Source organism: Bos javanicus, chromosome 23, assembly GCF_032452875.1.
Source record: "Bos javanicus breed banteng chromosome 23, ARS-OSU_banteng_1.0, whole genome shotgun sequence".
Lineage (NCBI taxonomy): Eukaryota > Metazoa > Chordata > Mammalia > Artiodactyla > Bovidae > Bos > Bos javanicus.
In genome coordinates this window covers 32,088,892-32,112,423 of record NC_083890.1, presented here as the reverse complement: position 1 = coordinate 32,112,423, position 23,532 = coordinate 32,088,892, and the positions used below count along the sequence as shown (strand labels likewise).

At 43.6% G+C, this 23,532-nt stretch overlaps 8 protein-coding genes across 8 annotated transcripts; 4 read left to right on the top strand and 4 right to left on the bottom strand.

The window, feature by feature from the left end:
* Positions 1-2,342: 2,342 nt before the first annotated feature.
* On the bottom strand, positions 2,343-2,755 carry LOC133237025 (histone H4). The gene has a single exon (XM_061399368.1). The coding sequence runs from the start codon at positions 2,712-2,714 to the stop codon at positions 2,403-2,405; it is 312 nt and encodes a 103-aa protein (XP_061255352.1). The 5' UTR covers positions 2,715-2,755; the 3' UTR covers positions 2,343-2,402.
* A 1,217-nt stretch (positions 2,756-3,972) lies between these two features.
* Positions 3,973-7,304, top strand: LOC133236982 (histone H1.4-like). The gene has a single exon (XM_061399322.1). The coding sequence runs from the start codon at positions 5,687-5,689 to the stop codon at positions 6,317-6,319; it is 633 nt and encodes a 210-aa protein (XP_061255306.1). The 5' UTR covers positions 3,973-5,686; the 3' UTR covers positions 6,320-7,304.
* On the bottom strand, positions 6,338-6,988 carry LOC133236995 (histone H3.1). Its single transcript, XM_061399335.1, has one exon. It carries the CDS (start codon positions 6,986-6,988, stop codon positions 6,578-6,580), a length of 411 nt encoding a protein of 136 aa, XP_061255319.1. The 3' UTR covers positions 6,338-6,577.
* Positions 7,305-10,476: 3,172 nt separating the features above from the next.
* On the bottom strand, positions 10,477-11,004 carry LOC133237005 (histone H2A type 1). Its single transcript, XM_061399344.1, has one exon. The coding sequence runs from the start codon at positions 10,937-10,939 to the stop codon at positions 10,547-10,549; it is 393 nt and encodes a 130-aa protein (XP_061255328.1). The 5' UTR covers positions 10,940-11,004; the 3' UTR covers positions 10,477-10,546.
* A 211-nt stretch (positions 11,005-11,215) lies between these two features.
* Positions 11,216-11,700, top strand: LOC133237020 (histone H2B type 1-C/E/F/G/I). The gene has a single exon (XM_061399362.1). It carries the CDS (start codon positions 11,262-11,264, stop codon positions 11,640-11,642), a length of 381 nt encoding a protein of 126 aa, XP_061255346.1. The 5' UTR covers positions 11,216-11,261; the 3' UTR covers positions 11,643-11,700.
* Positions 11,701-17,679: 5,979 nt separating this feature from the next.
* Positions 17,680-18,348, bottom strand: LOC133237024 (histone H2B type 1-C/E/F/G/I-like). Its single transcript, XM_061399366.1, has one exon. The coding sequence runs from the start codon at positions 18,286-18,288 to the stop codon at positions 17,908-17,910; it is 381 nt and encodes a 126-aa protein (XP_061255350.1). The 5' UTR covers positions 18,289-18,348; the 3' UTR covers positions 17,680-17,907.
* A 207-nt stretch (positions 18,349-18,555) lies between these two features.
* On the top strand, positions 18,556-19,068 carry LOC133236999 (histone H2A type 1-B). The gene has a single exon (XM_061399338.1). It carries the CDS (start codon positions 18,615-18,617, stop codon positions 19,005-19,007), a length of 393 nt encoding a protein of 130 aa, XP_061255322.1. The 5' UTR covers positions 18,556-18,614; the 3' UTR covers positions 19,008-19,068.
* Positions 19,069-19,899: 831 nt separating this feature from the next.
* LOC133236990 (histone H3.1-like) lies at positions 19,900-23,279 on the top strand. Its single transcript, XM_061399329.1, has one exon. It carries the CDS (start codon positions 19,905-19,907, stop codon positions 20,313-20,315), a length of 411 nt encoding a protein of 136 aa, XP_061255313.1. The 5' UTR covers positions 19,900-19,904; the 3' UTR covers positions 20,316-23,279.
* Positions 23,280-23,532: the final 253 nt, after the last annotated feature.

The window sequence follows — 23,532 nt, the reverse complement described above, 5'->3', positions numbered from 1 at the left end:
ATTAGTAAGGAAAGAGGGCAAATGAACTTTGAGATGGCACATGCACTGCCTGATGTAAGAACCTTCTGGACAGAAGGTACATCCACCAAGTTCATTGTATGTTCAAGTCCCAAGAGCTGAATTATGTACTGAATCTATAAAGAACTTGAGTATACATCAGAATCACCCAGATGGCTTGTTAAAGGATAGATTGCTGTCCCCATTCCCAAAGTTTCTATTTCATTAGCCCTGGGAGATGTGAGAACTTACCTTACAAAAAAAAAATGCCCAGCAAATTAAGATGCTCTTTATGTAGTAGGTTTTGAGAACATCTAATATATGGTGAAGAAAAAGCGAACACAGGAGTTTCTGGGTGATAAAAATGAGTTTATGGCCTGGAAAAAACTCTACTTAGGACTGAGCCCCATGTGTGGCCATTATCTTGTTACCTTCTATCTTGGGCCATCATATTTGATTGATGTAGGCATCTGCCCACCTGGATTAATCAGATTTGCTTTCCTAAAACTGAAAAAAAAGGGACTGAAGAAAAAGGCCTAAGTGTTCAGTAATTCCTTAAATATAGTCAGCAAATTTAACTTTCTAGAAAGTTTTTTTTTTAATTATCTGGAATTCTTTGTTTTTTTATGTTTACATCAATTTGTACAAAAGAACTTCCATTTGTACACTTTCAATTTCTTAAGAACATATGTAAACTATATTTGTTGAACATATACATAAACATATTCCTAGGTTGTTTCACTCAATCCTCACAAAAATATGAATTTACTCCTACATTACAGATAAGGGAACAGTGGTTAGCAGTTTGCTAAAGACCACAACTATAGAAAATGATTATTCAAGACTTCAAATGTATGTCATCATGGTTCAAATGCCACTTTCTTTTTCTCCGTGTCTCTTTGATGACATGAGAAATAAGAATACCAATAACGCAAATAACAACAGCCAAAACATACATCATTTACGATGTGACAGGCAGTGGCCAAAATATGAAGTACTATTTAATGTCATTCACCCCTGAAACTATAAGATAGGAATTAAAGTTATCTCCATTTTACAGATAAGGAAACAGAGTCATACACAGGTTTAAATGACTTATCCAAGGAAAGAGAAAAAGAATAGCATCCCTGTGCACAAGGTTTCCTTCTTTTTATCACTGAGGAATGGTATTGAGACTGTTTCTTTAAAATCTAATAAACTATTTATTCAATGGCATAGATTCAGTTCAGTTCAGCTCAGTCGCTCAGTCGTGTCCGACTCTTTGCAACCCCATGAACCACAGCACGCCAGGCCTCCCTGTCCATCACCAACTCCCGGAGTCCACCCAAACCCATGTCCATCGTGTCGGTGATGCCATCCAACCATCTCATCCTCTGTCGTCCCCCTCTCCTCCTGCCCTCAATCTTTCCCAGCATCAGGGTCTTTTCAAATGAGTCAGCTCTTCGCATCAGGTGGCCAAAGGATTCGAGTTTCAGCTTCAACATCAGTCCTTCCAATGAACACCCATGACTGATCTCCTTCAGGATGGACTGGTTGGATCTCCTTGCAGTCCAAGGGACTAGATTATTAAATATTTAAACTCTAAATATTTAGAGCCAACATAATAACAACTTTGTAAACGTGTGCAGTGTGCTTAGCTGCTCAGTGGTGACTGTAGCCCACCAAGGGCCTCGGTCCATGGGGATTCTCCAGGTAACAATACTGGAGTGGGAACATAAACCTGTATTTTTTGTATGAAGCACTTCTATCAACCTTAATGAAAGGTTCAAGTAAGAGATCCTTTGGGATGGGAGGACAGTTCAGAGAAGCAGAGACAAGTCAGTCTGTCTCCATTCCACTTTAAAACTCAACAAAGAACCCTAACTACACTCTCTATAATGAATAAATATACACAGTCGATTTACAATCTTAATTACCAAGTAGTTTTTTCTAGAATTTAACAGCCTTCAAAATAGTTTATGGGCACACACTCCCCTTTATTGTTATGTCCGAGAAGGCATACTGTTTTAATATCTTCAGTTCAAAAATTCCTATCTAGACTTTTCCATTTTTCTAGCATGAGACTTTTGTTTCTAGACGCCTTGCAGCTTTTTCACTAACGGCTGTGCAAAATGTCTACCACACTGAGCTGGCCTCTTAACCACTACCCGCTAAATATACATTTCAAAGTATATTAAATAAAAGTTCAGCTTGAGGTTGTATACCAGCTCTGGTGGTCTGCAACTAATCTGAAACGCGGGGTGGAGGGGGAACGTACGTCAATGTAAGGCTATGGACTAGAAGCAGTAGTAGCCTAAACACCTCCATACTACATCATAAAGCGCAAAACTCTTTAAGTGAATGGGTAAGTGGCCCTGAAAAGGGCCTTTGGTTTTATTAGACTATGCCAAATGGCTGCCTGGAACTTAACCGCCGAAGCCGTAGAGAGTGCGTCCCTGGCGCTTGAGCGCGTAGACCACGTCCATGGCGGTGACAGTTTTGCGCTTGGCGTGCTCGGTGTAGGTGACCGCGTCCCGGATCACGTTCTCCAGGAACACCTTCAGCACCCCGCGGGTCTCCTCGTAGATGAGCCCAGAAATCCGTTTAACACCACCACGGCGGGCCAGGCGACGAATGGCGGGCTTAGTGATGCCCTGGATATTATCTCTCAGAACTTTACGATGGCGCTTAGCACCACCTTTTCCGAGCCCCTTTCCGCCTTTACCGCGTCCAGACATTATGAACCGCAGATTGAACAGCGAACAGGATTAAGGGCGCCTTTAGAGAGCATTTATAGTAACGGAACGGACCTGTTTGAAAACGCAAGAGCAGGGGCGGTAACCACATTCAGTTCCCGCCCTTCGCTTATTTGTCGCTTGGTCACAGCTGTAGCAGCTAGGCAAGGCGCCTGCAGCGGCTGGATCATGGAAATGGAATATAAAATTTTTTCCTATTTATGGATATCTGTGTTTGTGCGTGCATACAAAACGGGCAGCCATTAAGTGAGGCAACAGTTCATACACTTTCCCCAAAGAAGCCTGAGACTTGTTCTTCAGACTTCCTATAGTATGAAATAATCAGATAGCCCATGCTATTGTCCTTTGCTGCTGCTGCTGGTAAGTCGCTTCAGTCGTGTCCGACTCTGTGCGACCCCAGAGATGGCAGCCCACCATGAAGTTCTTTACGGATTTAAACAAATCCATTGAGTGCTACACTGGAGATTTATAAATATGTATATCCAAAAGTGAATTAAAAAAACTTATTGGGCTGTAAGCCCAAAATTTGTGGTATGATTATAAAGTAATTTACAAACAAGTTGTATCTGGCATTATATATGTAACCACATTCTGTTTCTGCAAGCCGGTGGCATTACTCCAGTCAAGCTCGAGACAGCCTGCTCCACGTACTGGTTTGTGACCTTGAGCAGTCTGTACGTTTTTTTTTTTTTTTTCCTTTTAAATGTATAAGAAAGTGTAAATTATAGAGCACTGAAATTTAAAAGAGACAATACAACTTTTTTAAAACATCTGCAAAGAAGCAATTAGCATTATTTATTATGACATATTACAGTATCCTGTCTTCTCTCAACTCCTGCATTCAAAATTCATGCCTCTAAAGTGAAAGTCTAAGTAATTAGTTTACTAAAACCTTCCTTTAAGGATTCCACAAAATAACACATAAAAATTTGGAAGTTTTTTTTTTTAATGTGTTAGTTGCTCTGTCCTGTCTGACTCTTTGCGACTCCATAGACTATAGACCGCCAGGTTCCTCTGTCCATGGAATTCTGCAGGCAAGAATACCAGAGTGGGTAGCCATTCCCTCCTCCAGATCTTCCCCACCCAAGGATCAAGCCCCAGTCTCTTACATTGCAGGCAGTTCCTTTACTGTGTGAGCCACCAAGGAAGCCCACATAAAGATTTAATGAATGGTTAATTCCTCTGAGTTCCAGATGACTTAGATAGATTTTTTTTTTTTTTTTTGCTTTTTCTCCATGATCTGTGAGGAGGACCAAGTTTATCAAAGCTCTATGGTCTGTGAGGACAACCAAGATTATCAAAGCTGCTCCATGAGTGTACAATGCACAGAAACAAATTCTAGAATAGAGTTCTTAACCTGGGACATATAGATGAATCCATCTATATGATCATTGTATAGAAGAAAAACTCCAACTTTATTTTTATTATACTACAACCAAACTTTAGCATTTCCTCCTATTCTGAATGCAGGCAACAAACAGTGTGGGTGACAGGACCTGAGCTATATTCATATCAAGTCGCAGATGCAGCTGTCAATCTCCATCTCTCATATTGTTTAAATATATTACACCTTCTAAACTTGGTTGTATGGGTAATCTTGTTATGTAATGAATTAATAAAGAACACATGAATACCTTACCAATTTGGATTTTTCAATAAATTTGATAATGATATTTTAATATAACTGTTTTCCTTTGTAATCCTATATAAATTAAGCACTAAAAAGCACTATTCTGGAAAGGGGCTCATAAGCTTTATCAAAAATACAAAGAAGTCCATGGCTGCTTCAAAATAAACATAATATGTTAAAGACATAGTTTGAGGAGTGAAGAAGAAAATCAAAGCTCTTTTTACTTTTTACCATCAATCTATTTCCTAGTGAACAGAAAGTATAAGCCACAGAATGTGTTTCCTATAAACTTATATCCCTGATTAAATAAGAAACATAGTAGTGAATATAAATGCTTTTAAATTTCCCTCTCTTAAGGGAATTATGTATGTGTGTGAGTGTTGTACATGTGTATATTCCTTAATTCTGTTACTTACTTTCTCAAAGTTATCTTCCAGAAGCATGACAGAAGTCAGAACTCAAGAGCTTGTGAACATTTTAATAAGTGATCCTTCTTAGTAAAATCAAGGTAAATGAAATAATTTTTAAAACCCATAAAGCAGTCTTTACATGGATTTTCTCTGCCATCAGCTAGTGCAACACAAGCACAATTATCATGACAAGTTGATCATTGGTTATTGCTTTTGCCATTTTCCTAGACAAATTTTGAATGCCTAAAGTCCCCAAATTAACTAACCCTCTAAATAGTCACAAGAAGCTATGATAAAACTTTTTCAAACTAAATAATGACTTTTCTTATCAGATATTGCTACTATTCCAAGGAGCCTTTACTACAGCTTTTTGTAGAGAAGTGAAAGACTCTGTGTTATTTCTCCTCATATGAAACAGATTTTCTGGGCAAATCTCAATAAGAATCAAGCCAATGTTGAAGGCATGAAAAACCAAGAATCTATAGAATGTCACTTGAGAGCGTGTTATTGAAGACATAAAGAGAATATTCGTATTTTAAAAGAAAATCAAAAAGTTGTCCCTCTGACCTCTGAATCTGCACGAATGTTAGAGGCTTTTGAAAAAGGCTTTGAACAAAGTGGTAAAAACTGGAGGAAGTAACCACAAAAGTCTCAAACCTTGAGGTGTCCTGGTTCATTGTAGAATATACTTGGTGTGATGCCTCCACAGGAAATTTTTTATATTTTGCTTTCTTGAATTGTAAAAAACACAATTCCGGGACAGAGCTGAGACTAGGTCGCTGTCAAGATGAAGACAGCTGGGAACCAATCAGCGAGCAGTAGCGCTGTGTGTATAAATATAGAGACGCTCGGAGGCCTGGCTACTCAACCCTGAGATATTATTTTTTTACTGTTAGGAAACCAAATTGACAATCATGTCTGAAACTGTACCTGCCGCGCCTCCTGCTCCTTCTCCTGCGGAGAAGACACCGGTGAAGAAAAAGGCGCGCAAGTCCACCAGTGCCCCGAAGCGCAAGGCCTCTGGGCCCTCGGTGTCCGACCTCATCACCAAGGCTGTCGCCGCCTCCAAGGAACGCAGCGGCGTGTCTCTGGCTGCGCTCAAGAAAGCACTGGCGGCCGCCGGCTACGATGTGGAGAAGAACAACAGCCGCATCAAGCTGGGTCTCAAGAGCTTGGTGAGCAAGGGCACCCTGGTGCAGACCAAGGGCACCGGGGCTTCCGGCTCTTTCAAACTCAACAAGAAGGCGGCCACCGGGGAGGCCAAGCCCAAGGCGAAGAAGGCGGGCGCGGCCAAGCCCAAGAAGGCTGCCGGGGCGGCTAAGAAGCCCAAGAAATCCACGGGTGCGGCCACCCCGAAGAAAACCGCTAAGACGACCTTGAAGAAGGTGAAGCCTGCTACTAGGGCGAAGAAAGTGGCCAAAAGCCCGAAAAAGGTGAAGACAGCTAAGCCCAAGGCGGCCAAGAGTCCAGTCAAGGCTAAAGTTAATAAGCCCAAGGTAGCCAAGCCTAAAGCGGTCCAGCCTAAAAAGGCGACCCCAAAAAAGTAGGACAATAAATAATAAGGATTAGTTTCCTAAAGGCTCTTTTCAGAGCCACCCAACTCATCTTATAAAAGAGCTTGTAATAATACCTCTTCCGGTAAGTTTCTCTTCCCTCGAAATGGAGATACCAGTACACAACTCTTTAACAGAAAAAGTGGTGGCTCTGAGAAGAGCCTTTGGGTTGAAAATTGGTACTGATGGCGGCGGGGCGGCGGGGCGGCGGGGCGGCGGGGCGGCGGGGCGGCGGGGGAGGGGGGGGGACATCTAGGCCCTCTCCCCGCGGATGCGGCGGGCAAGCTGGATGTCCTTGGGCATGATGGTGACGCGCTTGGCGTGGATGGCACACAGGTTGGTGTCCTCGAAGAGTCCCACCAGGTAGGCCTCGCACGCCTCCTGCAGCGCCATCACCGCCGAGCTCTGGAAACGCAGGTCGGTCTTGAAGTCCTGCGCGATCTCGCGCACCAGCCGCTGGAACGGCAGCTTGCGGATCAGCAGCTCCGTGGACTTCTGGTAGCGGCGGATCTCGCGCAGGGCCACCGTGCCGGGGCGGTAGCGGTGCGGCTTCTTCACGCCGCCGGTGGCCGGCGCGCTCTTGCGGGCCGCCTTGGTGGCCAGCTGCTTGCGTGGCGCCTTGCCGCCGGTGGACTTGCGAGCGGTCTGCTTAGTGCGAGCCATTACAGATTTCCCAAAAGCAGCTAACTGATGGAAAAACGAAGCCCTGCCCCTTTCTTCCAGTATATATAAAGAGAGTCCCGTTCTGATTGGACAAGTCAATTGTTCCTTATGGCTGGCGGTGAAGGCATTGGTACACAAGTTCACCCCCGATGACGTAAGCCTTCGTTTGAATCGCTGTTTTCAACCCTTTCTCGCCTCCTTCTCCTTATGCCATTTCTTTACAATGTTCTGTGGCTTTTCTGCGCAGAATTTAACACAAATTATCACAATGCTTAATGTTGTTCGTGGAATAAAAAAATTTAAATTTGGCACCTGAGACTGGCTTTCGTTTGATCACTTTCTGAAAAGGCGTATGTTACACGTGATTGGTCAAGTTATTTTTATATACTCATTCAAATTTAGTAAGGCTAATTTTGCATCAATTTCTACTATCTTTTAATTTTTAACAAAATACTTTCCTTTTATTTTCTTTTATATATTTACAGTTAAGATATGTATTGGTAGATTATATTATCTATAAATTCCACTTCAGTATAAGTATAGGAAAAAAAGTACTTACAGTATTTGTTATAGGAAGAGTGTTGTATGTGATAGGATTGAGAACCATTACTTTAGGGGTTCAGAGATCAGATGAAAGCAGAAGTTGGAAAGATGCCTGGAATTTTATTGTAACCGCCAAACCAGGCCCCCGAACCCACCCTTTTCTAACTTCCCCGTAAGACCTAAATGGCTTTCCCTTGGCAGTCACTGGATGGGCTCTTACAGTTCACTCCAAGCCATCATGTACCAGTGTCAATTTTTTGCTTGGAGTGAGAGCTGTGGCCATAGTAGAAAGGAATCCCTAGAATTACAGTACAATGTATATTAATGATATATAAAAGTTTCAGATTTTACATCCATATAGGTTGTGATCTGATTATATCTCTAAGATATGGGGAAAAGGAAAACTAAAGACACCTGGAAAGACTTAACACCTTTTAGAAACTATTAAGGAGTCAACTTGGAAACGAAGAGAGATCATTCTGTCGTTTTTGAGACTGCATCCAAGTACTGCATTTCGGACGCTTTTGTTGACTATGATGGCTACTCCATTTCTTCTAAGGGATTCCTGCCCACAGTAGTAGATATAATGGTCATCTGAGTTAAATTCACCCATTCCAGTCCATTTTATTTTGCTGATTCCTAGAATGTCGACGTTCACTCTTGCCATCTCCTGTTTGACCACTTCCAATTTGCCTTGATTCATGGACCTAACATTCCAGGTTCCTATGCAATATTGCTCTTTACAGCATCGGACCTTGTTTCTATCACCAGTCACATCCACAACTGGGTATTGTTTTTGCTTTGGCTCCATCCCTTCATTCTTTCTGGAGTTATTTCTCCACTGATCTCCAGTAGCATATTGGGCACCTACTGACCTGGGGAGTTCCTCTTTCAGTATGCCAGCATCCGCTGGATCATGGAAAAAGCAAGAGAGTTCCAGAAAAACATCTATTTCTGCTTTATTGACTATGCCAAAGCCTTTGACTGTGTGGATCACAATAAACTGTGGAAAATTCTGAAAGAGATGGGAATACCAGACCACCTGACCTGCCTCTTGAGAAACCTATATGCAGGTCAGGAAGCAACAGTTAGGACTGGGCATGGAACAACAGACTGGTTCCAAATAGGAAAAGAAGTACATCAAGGCTGTATATTGTCACTCTGCTTATTTAACTTATATGCAGAGTAGTACATCATGAGAAACGCTGGGATGGAAGAAGCACAGCTGTAATCAAGATTCCCAGGAGAAATATCAATAACCACAGATATGCAGATGGCACCACCCTTATGGCAGAAAGTGAAAAGCCTCTTGATGAATGTGAAAGAAGAGAGTGGAAAAAGTTGGCTTAAAGCTCAACATTCAGAAAACGAAGATCATGGCATCTGGTCCCATCACTTCATGGGAAATAGATGGGGAAACAGTGGAAACAGTGTCAGACTTTATTTGGGGAGGCTTCAAAATCACTGCAGATGATGACTGCAGCCATGAAATTAAGACGCTTACACCTTGGAAGGAAAGTTATGACCAACCTAGATAGCATATTCAAAAGCAGAGATATTACTTTGCCAACAAAGGTCCGTTTAGTTAAGGCTATGGTTTTTCCTGTGGTCATGTATGGATGTGAGAGTTGGACTGTGAAGAAAGCAGAGCACCAAAGAATTGATGCTTTTGAACTGTGGTGCTGGAGAAGACTCTTGAGAGTCCTTTGGACTGCAAGGAGATCCACCCAGTCCATTCTAAAGGAGATCAGTCCTTGGTGTTCATTGGAAGGACTGATGCTAAAGCTGAAACTCCAATACTCTGGCCACCTCATGCGAAGAGTTGACTCATTGGAGAAGACTCTGATGGTGGGAGGGATTGGAGGCAGGAGGGGAAGGGGATGACAGAGGATGAGATGGCTGGATGGCATCACTGACTCCATGGACATGAGTTTGAGCAAACTCCGGGAGTTGGTGATGGACAGGAAGGCCTGGCGTGCTGCGATTCATGGGGTCACAAACAGGCAGACACGACTGAGCAACTAAACTGAACTGAAGGTGTCAACTACTGTAACTGCCATGAATCCATACTGGGTTAACAGTGAAACGTTCTGTGGGTAACTACATCCCAGTCTGGATGGTCTGGTTACCTCTACCTCAAATGAAAGCCCAGGTCTCAATCTCTGAACTCTACCTAGAAGATGCGAAACCCAACTATATTAGTTAAATATTCTATCAAAGAAGAGGACTTTGTCTTCACAGGAAACAAGCTGCTTTCTGAAACATATAGCAACCCCAAACCACAGACAGATTGGGGCCTGTTCAGGGTTCAGTTCTCATTAGAGATTCTTAATTCTTTGTACAGAATTTTCGACGATGCACAAAAAACCATTAACCCTGGAATAATTTCACACTTCCTATTGTATTAACCCAAATGTAACTGTTTGCTCCTTGAACTCAAGGTGACCCTGTATTAAGCCGTACCTAAATAAATTTTAAATCCAGGCTATCCAATACTGTATGCTTATTCACAATTAACTAGGGCCCAGCTTAGTAGAGACTGGCTATTAAAAGCCAAAGTGTGAATTGCATATCAATTTATCCCACTATAATGCAAAACAATTCCTTTCAACAAGGAGTAGTACTAAAGGAGTGACTTTAACAACCTGTAGGTCACTAACTATATCTCCATGTCAACTTTCATTATCTACTCATTATCTTATTGCAACCCTTTTCTCAAGATTTACAACCCTGAGGACCTGTTGAATTGATCAAGTTACTTGTTACATACGGCTTCTGTAGATCACATACTTAAGAGGAATTTTTTTAAGATTTTAAACTGGGTGATTAGTTTGGTGTTTCAAAGTGTAAATACTGACACCAATATTTCAGCACTTCCAAAATGGACAAATTGCACTAAAAATCATTCGGCTTAAAAAATAATGTAAGCCCTTTTAATGAACACGTGGGTGGCTCTGAAAAGAGCCTTTGGCTAAGACTGAATGCTCAAGGAACAAGAACTTGGAATATTCCAGTTTACTTGCCCTTGGCCTTATGGTGGCTCTCGGTCTTCTTAGGGAGCAGCACGGCCTGGATGTTGGGCAGGACGCCGCCCTGAGCGATGGTGACTTTGCCCAGCAGCTTGTTGAGCTCCTCGTCGTTGCGGATGGCCAGCTGCAAGTGACGCGGGATGATGCGGGTCTTCTTGTTGTCCCGGGCCGCGTTGCCCGCCAGCTCCAGGATCTCGGCCGTCAAGTACTCCAGCACGGCCGCCAGATACACCGGTGCCCCCGCCCCGACCCGCTCGGCATAGTTCCCTTTGCGAAGCAGACGATGCACTCGGCCCACGGGAAACTGAAGTCCAGCCCGCGAAGAGCGGGTCTTGGCCTTAGCTCGAGCCTTGCCACCTTGTTTTCCCCGTCCAGACATCTTAATAGTCTCACCAACACAACGAGCAAAAGAAAAGAAAAAGAAACACAAATTATCCTAGCAAATCAGAGGCAATTATACTTGTAAGCCGAATTGTAAGTTACGCAGTTCGATTGGCTAAAGTGTCTTCAAGGTAGCAACCAATTAAAAACGAAAACTGATGGCACATAATTTGCATACCGCCATAATAACTAGCAAAACTTATCCAATCAGAATGCAAGATTTTACATACCATATTTGCATACTACTTCTACAAATATCACGACCACTGTAACAGCAGCACAATTTTTATTCTGATTGGAAGTTGCTCCGTTTGTTAGCTATGCCTGAACCAGCTAAGTCCGCTCCTGCTCCTAAAAAGGGCTCTAAAAAGGCGGTGACTAAGGCCCAGAAGAAGGATGGCAAGAAGCGCAAGCGTAGCCGCAAGGAGAGCTACTCCGTGTACGTGTACAAGGTGCTGAAGCAAGTCCATCCGGATACCGGCATCTCTTCCAAGGCCATGGGCATCATGAACTCCTTCGTCAACGACATCTTTGAGCGCATCGCGGGCGAGGCGTCTCGCCTGGCACATTACAACAAGCGCTCCACTATTACATCCAGGGAGATCCAGACCGCAGTGCGTCTGCTGCTGCCCGGGGAGCTGGCCAAGCATGCGGTGTCTGAGGGCACCAAGGCTGTCACCAAGTACACCAGCTCCAAGTGATCCCGACAAAGGGGCGTTTTTCATATTTGATTCCAAAGGCTCTTTTAAGAGCCACCCACTTTTTCAGTAGAAGCGTTGTAACAACTACCGGTTGCCAAAATTAGGTTTTCTTGCCATTACTTTCTCCAAAAGCAGCTTGGTGCTCTGTGGTGCTAACACTCCCGATACACAGACCATTAGGTTGAAAACACAATCATGTTCTTTTAATTACTAAGTAGTAACATGGCCTTTTTTTGTTTTGTTTTGTTTCACTGCTCACTAACTGAACGTTAGCCAAGTGTGGACATGCAAGTATCATCTGAATTTCTGAACTGGTGTAGTAGTGTGCTTTACAAACAATTCATGAAAAGAGCAACTTTAGTTTTACAATGCTGCTTTTTTTTTTTTTTTAATCAGTGCAAGGTGGGCTTGCCAGGTCCGTAGTGGACAAGGTGGTCGGAGCGTACTGGACGCAGGGCCGAGTGGTTCCAAACACCAGACCAACCAAGCTGCATGCAGTGGGGGAGACATCCCCGCTGCGGGCAGAGCCTGTGACAGGCCGACCAGGGTAAGCGGAGAGGCACTGCTGTCTGCTGCAATCTCCCGGGGGCTAGTGTACGCATCCATTTTACAGGTGAGGAGATGCGATTTGGTGGGGAGCGGCACCTGCTCACAGCCCAAGAACCGACAGGCTTCCCAGTCCCAGAGTGTCCAGGTGCTGAAAGGCCTTGCTGAGCAGTGGAGAGCTAAAGCTCCCACCCTCACCTCACCCAGCAGCCCCAACTCAAACGCCAAATTTCCAGCCAGTATAGCACTTGGGAGGCAGTTCTGGGACCTTTCCAGTCAAGGAAGCAGAGCATGGCGGGGGAAGGCCAGGCCTGCCCAGGATCTGGAGGCTTGGATGCAGAACCCACCCACCAGCTTCTTCCGCAGCAGGCGCCCTGTGTTCAGGGTGTGGTCCTGGCTGTGACACCAGGAGCAGGCTGACCATGTGGCATGTGCCATATAGGGAATGTAATGCAATGCTTCTTGTATTAGTGTTGTGGTAAGAAGAAAATGTACATGTATTCAATTTATTTGCTTAAAGCAATATAACTTTTCAAAATATTAATGGGAACAAGGCAATTAATGAACATAGTGGTTGAAAAGTGAGTATCACCATTTCCAGAATAGGGCCATTTAGTTGTAAAGAGAATTTGTCCAAGGTTTCTCTAATGAAAAGTTAGACCATTGCCAAACTACCATATTGGGATTCATAACACTGGCAGTTCAGGAAAGAAATGCCCAGAAGGTATTTTGGTGCATCCTCTCCCTTAAACTATGTTACTTTCTCCCAAGATGGATTTCATATGATTGTTTTCATCTCGGTCAGCAAAAAAAAAATTAATGGAAAAACAATTCATACGTCATTTCAGTTACCAACACTCTCCTGTCATGTGAACACATATATAACAGTCATTATAACTTAGCCTTTCTCATAATTACAAACCTGGGAGTGTGTGTGCTTAGTCACTTCAGTCGTGTCTAACTCTTTACGACTACTGGACTTTAGCCCACCAGGCTCTTCTGTGCATGTGATTCTCCAGGCAAGAGTACTGGAGTGGGTTACATGCCCTCCTCTAGGGGTTCTTCCAAGACCAGAGACCCAACCCTCCTCTCCCACGTCTCCTGCCTTGCAGGTGGATTTTTTACTGCTGAGCCACCAGAGAATCCCCATTTACAAATCTGCTTAAGGTTATAAACCGCTATAAATGACATCCCATATTGAACAAATGCTAGGAGTATATTTTAAAATACTTTAGGATTTCAACCCTGGTAGGAAAAAAGTCATAATAGCCTATAACATTGTGTAAATTACTTTCTCATGAATGGCAGGCTTCCCACTCAAAGTACACTTAAGTTTACAACACAACATACACAAAAATGTATGCAAACATTCAAATAACACAATATACATAAAGAAGAAAAGCAACAACATATATATATAATATATAATATATAAAAATAATAAATATAAATATATAATACATATTTATTACATATACATATATATATTGAAAGAATGAAAACTAAACCATATAGCTGTACTTAAGACTTCATATTATTGTAAATAGACAATTTTTGCTTTCTGTAGTCCCAGGGGTAAATACCTAAACCAGGTCTACTACATGAGCTTTAGTGGAGTATACGAACTCCCAGAAATTACATACAATAATGTGTCCATATGTTCCTCCTCCCGCCAAAAGCAAAATATATAACATTCTGTCAAATTTTAAAAATACTGTCATTTACTGTGCTAGATACAATGATGCCTCTGCAATTTTGTCTACCTTTTAATCTCTGTAGTCTATGAATATGTTGGGACACATAACAAATGGGAATTAAGATTGCAGATGCCATTTAGGTTACTTATCATTTGACTTTAAATAGGGCTATCCTAGGGAGTACCCTGGTGGTCCAGTGGTTAGGGCTCCATGCTTCCACTGCAGGGGGCAGGGGTTTGATGCCTAGTTGGTAAACTAAGATCCCACATGCTGGGTGGTGAGGCCAAATAAATAAATAGAAGGTTATCCTAGAGAACCCAAGTGAACCTAATATAATACAAGGGCCCTTATCAATGGAAGAGGGAATCAGAATGCATATCCAGAGAGAAGGCAGCATGAAAATGATTTGGCCAGATATTGCTTACTTTCAAATCTAGGAAAGGTGCCATGAGCAAAGGAACAAAGAACACTCCAGGTGTCACAAAAGGCATGGAAACAGATTCACTCTTACTCTGACAGCTTGATTTTACCTCAATGAGATTCATTTCTGAATGTTGATCTAAAGAACCATAAAATTATAAATGTATTGTTTTAAGCCACTATAATTGTGATAATTTATCAGACCCCAACCAAAAATTAATGCACCTACACGTGTTTAAGAGTTATTGATTAATGTATTTATTCAATGATGTTCTTTAAGATTATAACTACATATCTGAAATTTAGAAGGGTAAATATGAAAATGACTATAGATACTAGTAAATGCTTCCTAAATGCTGCAGACTCACATAATTTTCACATTGCTTTAACAGCAACAGTTTACATTTCCTTTTTTAGCTAGGGTGTCTACGTTTTAATAGCAGAAATGTTAATTCGGTCTCCTGGGCCCAACGCACAGTGAGGCCAAACTGAAACTTTGGCGTTGGGAATAGAGAAAGGCTTTTTCTAAAGCCTTGCAATGAGAGGTGGTTCAGGCCCTAAAAAGCCTCAAGCTCCTGGGTTTTTAAAAGTGAGCTGAGGGAAGTGGTTTCCCACGGTATTTGATTAGATTATACAAAATTCTCTCACTGACTTATAAAGAGTAACAGAGTGGTGTTACAAGTGTTAAACTGATCAGATCTTCGTTTCCAGGCTTCCCTAGTGGTTCAGAGGGTAAAGCGTTGCCTGCAATGCAGGAGACCCGGGTTTGACCACTGGTTCAGGAAGATCCCCTGGAGAAGGAAATGGCAACCCACTCCAGTATTCTTGCCTAAAGAATCCCATGGATGGAGGAGCCTGTTAGGCTACAGTCCACGGGGTCGCAAAGAGTCAGATGTGTCTGAGCCTCTTCACTTCACTTTAGGCTCCAGGAGGCATGGAGCTAGGTGGTCATGGTCATGAAGTAGTTAACATCTTCCATTCCGTGGAAGGGTTTTCACTTCTGCAAAAGAAGTCAGAAAGATTGCATCAAATGTTGATACCTCAGTGAAAGTCGCTCAGTCCTGCCCAAGTCTTTGTGACCCTATGGAATATACATGTCAATGGACCATACTGTCCGTGAAACTCTCCAGGCCAGAATACTGAAGTGAGTAGCCTATTCCACTCCAGCAGATCTTCCAGATCGAGAAATGCAGGGTCTCCTGCATTCCAGGCAGATTCTTTACCAACTGAACTATCAGGGAAGATACCTCAGAGAGGATCTAAAACAAAGGTTATGGGGGAAGGCCCCATCAGTCCAGCTCAGTTGCTCAGTTGTGTTCGACTCTTCGTGACACCATGAACTGCAGGACACCAGGCTTCCTGTCCATCACCAAATCCCTGGGCTTGCTTAAACTCATGTCCATTGAGTCCATGATGTCAGCAAACCATCTCATTCTCTGTCATCCCCTTATACTCCTGCCTTCAATCTTATCCAGCATCAGGGTCTTTTCCAGTGAGTCAGTGCTTCACATCAGGTGGCCAAAGTATTGAACCTTCAGCTTCAGCATCAATCCTTTCAATGAATGAATATTCAGGACTGATTTTCCTTAGGACTGATTGGTTTGATCTTGCAGTCCAAGGGAATCCCAAGAGTATCCTCCAACACCACAGTTCAAAAGCATCAATTCTTCAGTGCTCAGCTTTCTTTATACTCTAACTCTCACATCCATACATGACTACTGGAAAAACCATAGCTTTGACCAGATGGACCTTTGTTGGCAAAGTAACGTCTCTGCTTTTTAATATGCTGTCTAGGTTGGTCATAGCTTTTCTTTCAAGGAGTAAGCGTCTTTTAAATTCATGGCTGCAGTCACCATCTGCAGTGATTTTGGAAAGAAAAGAAAAGAAAGCCTATCGCTGTTTCCATTGTTTCGCCATCTATTTTCCATGATGTGATGGGACCAGATGCCTTGTACTCCTTTCCCAGTTTGGAATCAGTCTGTTGTTCCATGTCCAGACTAACTGTTAATTCTTTACCTACATACAGATTTCTCAAGAGGCAGGTAAGGTGGTCTGGTATTCCTATCTCATGAAGAATTTTCCACAGAAGGCCCCATAGGGTCCTACTGAACAAAAGAATGTCTAATTTCATGGAGCAGAACTTTACTCACTCATTATAGTATTATTATTACTTCTGAGTATAATACTACTTCAAAAACTTGTCTTTCTTATATGTAAAGTGTAGGAATGATGGAAAGAATTAACCTCATAATGTCCATAAATAACTTCATGAGTTGTATATCTATCTAACATGTTTGTGTTTATTACAATTATTGCATTTTTTTCACACAAAAGTGTTGTCAATGGAGTTGGTTACAATAATTTTTTTTGGGGGGGGGGGGAGGGGGGTAGTGCTGTGGGGAGCTGCTCCACAGGGCTGGCAGGATCTTAGTTTCCCTCCCAGGGATTGAACAGGCCAAGGCAGTGAAAAAGCCGAGTCCTAACCTTTGGACAACTCAGGGAACTCCCATAATATTCATTTTTACAGTAAGAAACTGAGGCTGTGAGAACCAAAGATTATTTACCTCACAAAATTCAAATTCCAACCAATGTTCTTCTGAGGCAATGTTCTTTCAAAGATGTCCAAATAGAATTGAAAAACATTTCACATCTACAGATCTCTCAACACATCAAGAAGTCTTTTTACAAGAATAACCTCCTCTCCCAGCATTAGGCTACATCTGTCGGTGAATTTGTTCATTTTTTATGAAATCTCGCGACATCCAGATTAAGGAAAATGCAATGAGTATCAAAGTGCCTAATACTTTTAAACTAAGTGAAATAAGGAAAATCAAGGGAAGATTGGCACCACTTCAACGTCCAGTCAGGAAACTAGAAAACTATTGGTTGTTTTTACAAAGGTAATCAAGGGGTCCTGCCATACGCAGGCGACGAGGAGGGGGAAGGGGGTGAGGGAGGGGATGTCAGGGAAAAGCATCTTTAACCCTGGAGCAAAGGCCTGATAAGAGTTTAGGATCTTAACTCTGTGGGTCAGGCTGATGTGGGAACATAGACTCTGGCCTGAAAAAAGAGGTTGCGGGAAGCTGGAAACTACAATTAGTCGGCCGCCCTTGCTTACCATATAAAAAGAACAAAAAACTGGCCGATTTAGTACAGAAACGAAGTTTGGGTAAATGTTAGACTTAAGAGCCTTCTTCTCAAAATAGAAGCTTCTCATCTCATTATCTCAAGCACCAAACATAACTGCACTTTATATGCCCAGCCAAATTAGAGCAGAAAGAGTATACAACTCCTTAAGTGAAAATGTAAGTGGCTCTGAAAAGAGCCTTTGGTTTAACAGCGGCTGCTGCTGCTGCTGCTGCTGCTGCTGCTAAGTCGCTTCAGTCGTGTCCGACTCTGTGCGATCCCATAGACGGCAGCCCACGAGGCTTCCCCGTCCCTAGGATTCTCCAGGCCACAACACTGGAGCGGGTTGCCATTTCCTTCTCCAATGCATGAAAGTGAAAAGTGAAAGTGAAGTCGCTCAGCCCTGTCCGACTCTTAGCGACCCCATGGACTAGTGGGGTGCCACTGCATTCTCCGTCAACTGTGGCAAAGCGTATTTACTTGGAGCTGGTATACTTGGTAACAGCCTTAGTGCCCTCGGACACGGCGTGCTTGGCCAGCTCCCCAGGTAGCAGCAAGCGCACGGCGGTCTGGATCTCTCTGGATGTGATAGTCGAACGCTTGTTGTAATGCGCCAGGCGCGATGCCTCGCCTGCGATGCGCTCGAAAATGTCATTGACGAAAGAATTCATGATTCCCATGGCCTTGGACGAAATACCGGTGTCCGGATGGACTTGCTTCAGCACTTTGTACACGTACACGGAGTAGCTCTCCTTGCGGCTGCGCTTGCGCTTCTTGCCGTCCTTCTTCTGGGCCTTGGTCACAGTTTTTTTAGACCCCTTTTTAGGGGCAGGAGCAGACTTAGCCGGTTCAGGCATGTCTATAATAACAACACCAAAAACACAGAAAGGTCTTGAAATGCCTGCTGGTAAATAGAATCTCGTCTTTTATAGGCGGTCTATGCAAATAAGGTGGTTACGAATATTCATACCTGATTTGACAAGGCATTCGTGACGAGATTATGTAAACTTACCTCCACCAGATCTCTTTTCTTATTGGTTAGACACAAAACAGAAGGTTTTAACCAATCCTATCTCGCATGCTGCAATTCCACCCAGCACTATAACTGCCATCTTGTTGGAGCTTATAGATCACTTTTTTTCTGCTTTTCCTGTGGCGGTTCTGATTTTGCTCAACGCTTGTCATGTCTGGGCGAGGGAAGCAAGGAGGGAAAGCCCGAGCAAAAGCGAAGACCCGCTCTTCGCGGGCCGGACTTCAGTTCCCCGTGGGCCGAGTTCACCGCCTGCTTCGCAAGGGTAACTACTCCGAGCGGGTCGGTGCCGGGGCCCCGGTGTACCTGGCGGCGGTGCTGGAGTACCTGACCGCCGAGATTCTAGAGCTGGCAGGCAATGCGGCCCGGGACAACAAGAAGACCCGTATTATCCCGCGTCACCTACAGCTGGCCATCCGCAACGACGAGGAGCTCAACAAGCTGCTGGGTCGTGTGACCATCGCTCAGGGTGGTGTGCTGCCCAACATCCAGGCAGTGCTACTGCCCAAGAAGACCGAGAGCCACCACAAGGCCAAGGGCAAGTGAAACGTTTAGCAGTATTACATTACCAGTTCTGAAAATCAAAGGCTCTTTTCAGAGCCACTCACTTTTTCTGTAAAGTGCTGGACTACTTAGTAACTACAGGAGGCGTGTTCCAATGAAAACGAATGGATTATCTTAGTTAAGTTTTATTTGCTAATATTATAGTGTTAAGTGTTGTGTTTAAAAAGGGAAGAGTATCTCCCATATTTGCTAAAAAGGTGCTAAATTGCTAGCCATTGGTCACTTAACGCGCCATAAAGTCTTAGAAAAATTCTTGTTAGTAGCTTTCTAACCTAGCCTATAACAAAAGGTATAATTTGTAAATTCAAAAAATCCATGTTTATAGAATTCCATATCAAAACATAAACTTGGGCTTGTAGGCTATGAATGACGTACATGTAGGTAAATAACAAGACCGTAATGCCTCATTGAGAGGTTTTGCGTGTATTGTTCACGATATGTCTTTACATATAAATGCATAGTCAAATGAATTTCCTGTCAAAAAGTATAACAAGAGAACAAAGGAGGAATAGCTGGCCAGTGACATGTCAGGGCGGGATTTTTAAATTTTGCGGATAACGAGATTAGAATTGTTTAGTCCGTTGGTTATTTCTGTTCATAAAATGCAATGAATGAACTACATTAATATCAGTACTAAATGAAACTTCACTGTTATATTACTGTATGGACTCATGTTATACTGGACTATAGACTCAGGATAAAAGTTCGATTATACTTTTAATTTTTAAAGGAAATCCGGTCATATTTCTCCGAAAGGCAAAGTGAGAACCAATTACATCACAGCGCGGGACCTAGGAATCAAACTGATTTGCTCCTATAAATCAGGTCAGAAGCAGCACTAGCAGCATAATACTCTCCTGCCAGTTTTCTGTTAGCCTCATGGCTCGCACTAAGCAGACCGCTCGCAAGTCCACCGGCGGCAAGGCGCCACGCAAGCAGCTGGCCACCAAGGCGGCCCGCAAGAGCGCGCCGGCCACCGGCGGCGTGAAGAAGCCTCACGGCTACCGCCCGGGCACGGTGGCCCTGCGCGAGATCCGCCGCTACCAGAAGTCCACGGAGCTGCTGATCCGCAAGCTGCCGTTCCAGCGGCTGGTGCGCGAGATCGCGCAGGACTTCAAGACCGACCTGCGCTTCCAGAGCTCGGCGGTGATGGCGCTGCAGGAGGCGTGCGAGGCCTACCTGGTGGGGCTCTTCGAGGACACCAACCTGTGTGCCATCCACGCCAAGCGCGTCACCATCATGCCCAAGGACATCCAGCTTGCCCGCCGCATCCGCGGAGAGAGGGCTTAATCCCAAGCCTGCTGCTTTCTCTGTACTGAAAAAGGCTCTTTTCAGAGCCACCTACTTTGTCGATAAGAACTATTGTAATGCTTTCCCTTATTTTACCTCCCTAGGCAATACGTCAAGGCTGTATATTGTCACCCTGCTTATTTAACTTACATGCAGAGTACATCATGAGAAACGCTGGGCTGGAAGAAGCACAAGCGGAAATCAAGAATGCCGGGAGAAATATCAATAACCTCAGATATGCAGATGACACCTTATGGCAGAAATTGAAGAGGAACTAAAAAGCCTCTTGATGAAAGTGAAAGAGGAGAGTGAAAAAGTTGGCTTAAAATTCAACATTCAGAAAACGCAGATCATGGCATCCGGCCCCATCACTTCATGGGAAATAGATGGGAAAACAGTGGAAACAGGGTCAGACTTTATTTTGGGGGGCTCCAAAATCACTGCAGATGGTGACTGCAGCCATGAAATTAAAAGACGCTTACTCCTTGGAAGGAAAGTTACGACCAACCTAGACAGCATATTCAAAAGCAGAGACATTACTTTGCCAACAAAGGTCCGCCTAGTCAAGGCTATGGTTTTTCCTGTGGTCATGTATGGATGTGAGAGTTGGACTGTGAAGAAAGCTGAGCGCCGAAGAATTGATGCCTTTGAACTGTGGTGTTGGAGAAGACTCTTGAGAGTCCCTTGGACTGCAAGGAGATCCACCCAGTCCATTCTGAAGGAGATCAGCCCTGGGATTTCTTTGGAGGGAATGATGCTAAAGCTGAAACTCCAGTACTTTGGCCACCTCATGCGAAGAGTTGATTGATTGGAAAAGACTCTGATGCTGGGATGGATTGGGAGCAGGAGGGAAAGGGGAGGACAGAGGATGAGATGGCTGGATGGCATCACTGACTCGATGGACGTGAGTCTGAGTGAACTCTGGGAGTTGGTGATGGACAGTGAGGCCTAGCGTGCTGCGATTCATGGGGTCGCAAAGAGTCGGACATGACTGAGCGACTGAACTGAACTGAACTGACTGAGGCAGTTAATTGGAGAAGGCAATGGCACCCCACTACAGTACTCTTGCCTGGAAAATCCCATGGATGGAGGAGCCTGGTGGGCTGCAGTCCATGGGGTCGCTAAGAGTCGGACAGGGAAGGGCTAAGAGTCGGACAGGAAGGACTGAGCGACTTCACTTTCACTTTTCACTTTATGCATTGGAGAAGGAAAAGCAACCCACTCCAGTACTCTTGCCTGGTGAATCTCAGGGACAGGGGAGCCCGTCTATGGGGTTGCACAGAGTCGGACACCACTGAAGCGACTTAGCAGCAGCAGCAGCAGCAGCAGCAGGCAGTTAATAAGCAATAATGGCAAGAAAAAACCCTCTCTACTCCTCTTTTTCTGCCTAAGGCAGGATATAAATTCTATCCTGGAGACAGCTGTAGACATGTCAGAGTAGAGAGGCTCCACAGAAATTTGCTAACAACCCTGGGTTAGTTTGCTCCCATATATTTACCTTCTCACAGTTTGCTGCCCTTAGAAGCCTAAAACTGCTTTTCTTTGCATTGTCATTTCTCTACAAATCAATTCTTTGATGAAGACACTATGTAAACTGAAGTTCTAACCCACGTCTTTAAATTAGTTTTTCCTGGGTCTCTTCCCCAAGGAGAAGTGCAAAAAGCCAAAATGACTGTCTGAGGAAGCCTTACAAATAGCTGTGAAAAGAAGAGAAGCAAAAAGCAAAGGAGAAAAGGAAAGATATAAGCATCTGAATGCAGAGTTTCAAAGAATAGCAAGAAGAGATAAGAAAGCCTTCCTCAACAATCAATGAAAAGAAATAGAGGAAAACAGAATGTGAAAGATTAGAGATCTCTTCAAGAAAAGTAGAGATACCAAGGAACATTTCATGCAAAAATGGGCACAGAAATGGTATGGACCTAACAATAGCAGAAGATATTAAGAGGAGGTGGCAAGAATACGCAGAACTATACAAAAGAAGATCTTCATGACCCAGATAAACACGATGGAGTGATCACTTAACCTACAGCCAGATATCCTGGAATGCGAAGTCAAGTGGGCCTTAGGAAGCATCACTGTAAACAAAAGTACCAGAGGTGATAGAATTCTGGTTGAGCTATTTCAAATCCTAAAAGAGGATTCTGTGAAAGTGCTACACTCAATTCGCCAGCAAATTTGGAAAACTCAGCATTGGCCACAGGACTGGAAGAGGTCAGTTTTCATTCTAATTCCAAAGAAAATCAATGCCAAAGAATGTTCACACTACCGCACAATTGCATTCACCTCACACGCTAGCAAAGGAATGGTCAAAATTCTCCAAGCCAGGCTTCAACAGTACAGGAACTGTGAACTTCCAGATGTTCAAGCTGGATTTAGAAAAGGCAGAGGAACCAGAGATCAAGTTGCCAACATGCATTGGATCATGAAAAAAGCAAGAGACTTCCAGAAAAACATCTACTGCTTTACTGACTATGCCAAAGCCTTTGACTGTATGGACCACAACGAACTGAGGAAAATTCTGAGAGTTCTGAATACCAGACCAACTGACCTGCCTCTTGAGAAATCTGTATGCATTTCAGGAAGCAACAGTTAGAACTGGACATGGAACAATGGACTGGTTAAAGATAGTGAAAGGGTGTATAATGTCAAGACTGTATATTATCATGCTGCTCATTTAACTTATATGCAGAGTACATCATGTGAAATGCTGGACTGCATGAAGCATAAGCTGGAATCAAGATTGCAGGGAGAAATATCAATAACCTCAGACATGCAAATGACTCCAACCTAATGGCAGAAAGTGAAGAAGAACTAAAGAGCCTCTTGATGAAAGTGAAAAAGGAGCGTGAAAAAGTTGGCTTAGAACTCAACATTCAGAAAATGCAGATCTTGGCATCTGGTCCCATCAGTTCAGTTCAGTTCAGTCACTTAGTTGTGTCCGACTCTTTGCGACCCCATGAATCGCAGCACGCTAGGCCTCCCTGTCCATCACCAACTCCCAGAGTTCACTCAGACTCACGTCCATCGAGTCAGTGATGCCATCCAGCCATCTCATCCTCTGTCATCCCCTTCTCCTCCTGCCCCCAATCCCTCCCAGCATCAGAGTCTTTTCCAATGAGTCAACTCTTCGCATCAGGTGGCCAAAGTACTGGAGTTTCAGCTTCAGCATCATTTCCTCCAAAGAAATCCCAGGGCTGATCTCCTTCAAGATGGACTG

Coding starts and splice junctions, on each gene's coding strand:
- LOC133237025 (XM_061399368.1), bottom strand. CDS start 2,714: ATGTCTGGACGCGGTAAAGGCGGAAAGGGGCTCGGAAAAGGTGGTGCT.
- LOC133236982 (XM_061399322.1), top strand. CDS start 5,687: ATGTCTGAAACTGTACCTGCCGCGCCTCCTGCTCCTTCTCCTGCGGAG.
- LOC133236995 (XM_061399335.1), bottom strand. CDS start 6,988: ATGGCTCGCACTAAGCAGACCGCTCGCAAGTCCACCGGCGGCAAGGCG.
- LOC133237005 (XM_061399344.1), bottom strand. CDS start 10,939: ATGTCTGGACGGGGAAAACAAGGTGGCAAGGCTCGAGCTAAGGCCAAG.
- LOC133237020 (XM_061399362.1), top strand. CDS start 11,262: ATGCCTGAACCAGCTAAGTCCGCTCCTGCTCCTAAAAAGGGCTCTAAA.
- LOC133237024 (XM_061399366.1), bottom strand. CDS start 18,288: ATGCCTGAACCGGCTAAGTCTGCTCCTGCCCCTAAAAAGGGGTCTAAA.
- LOC133236999 (XM_061399338.1), top strand. CDS start 18,615: ATGTCTGGGCGAGGGAAGCAAGGAGGGAAAGCCCGAGCAAAAGCGAAG.
- LOC133236990 (XM_061399329.1), top strand. CDS start 19,905: ATGGCTCGCACTAAGCAGACCGCTCGCAAGTCCACCGGCGGCAAGGCG.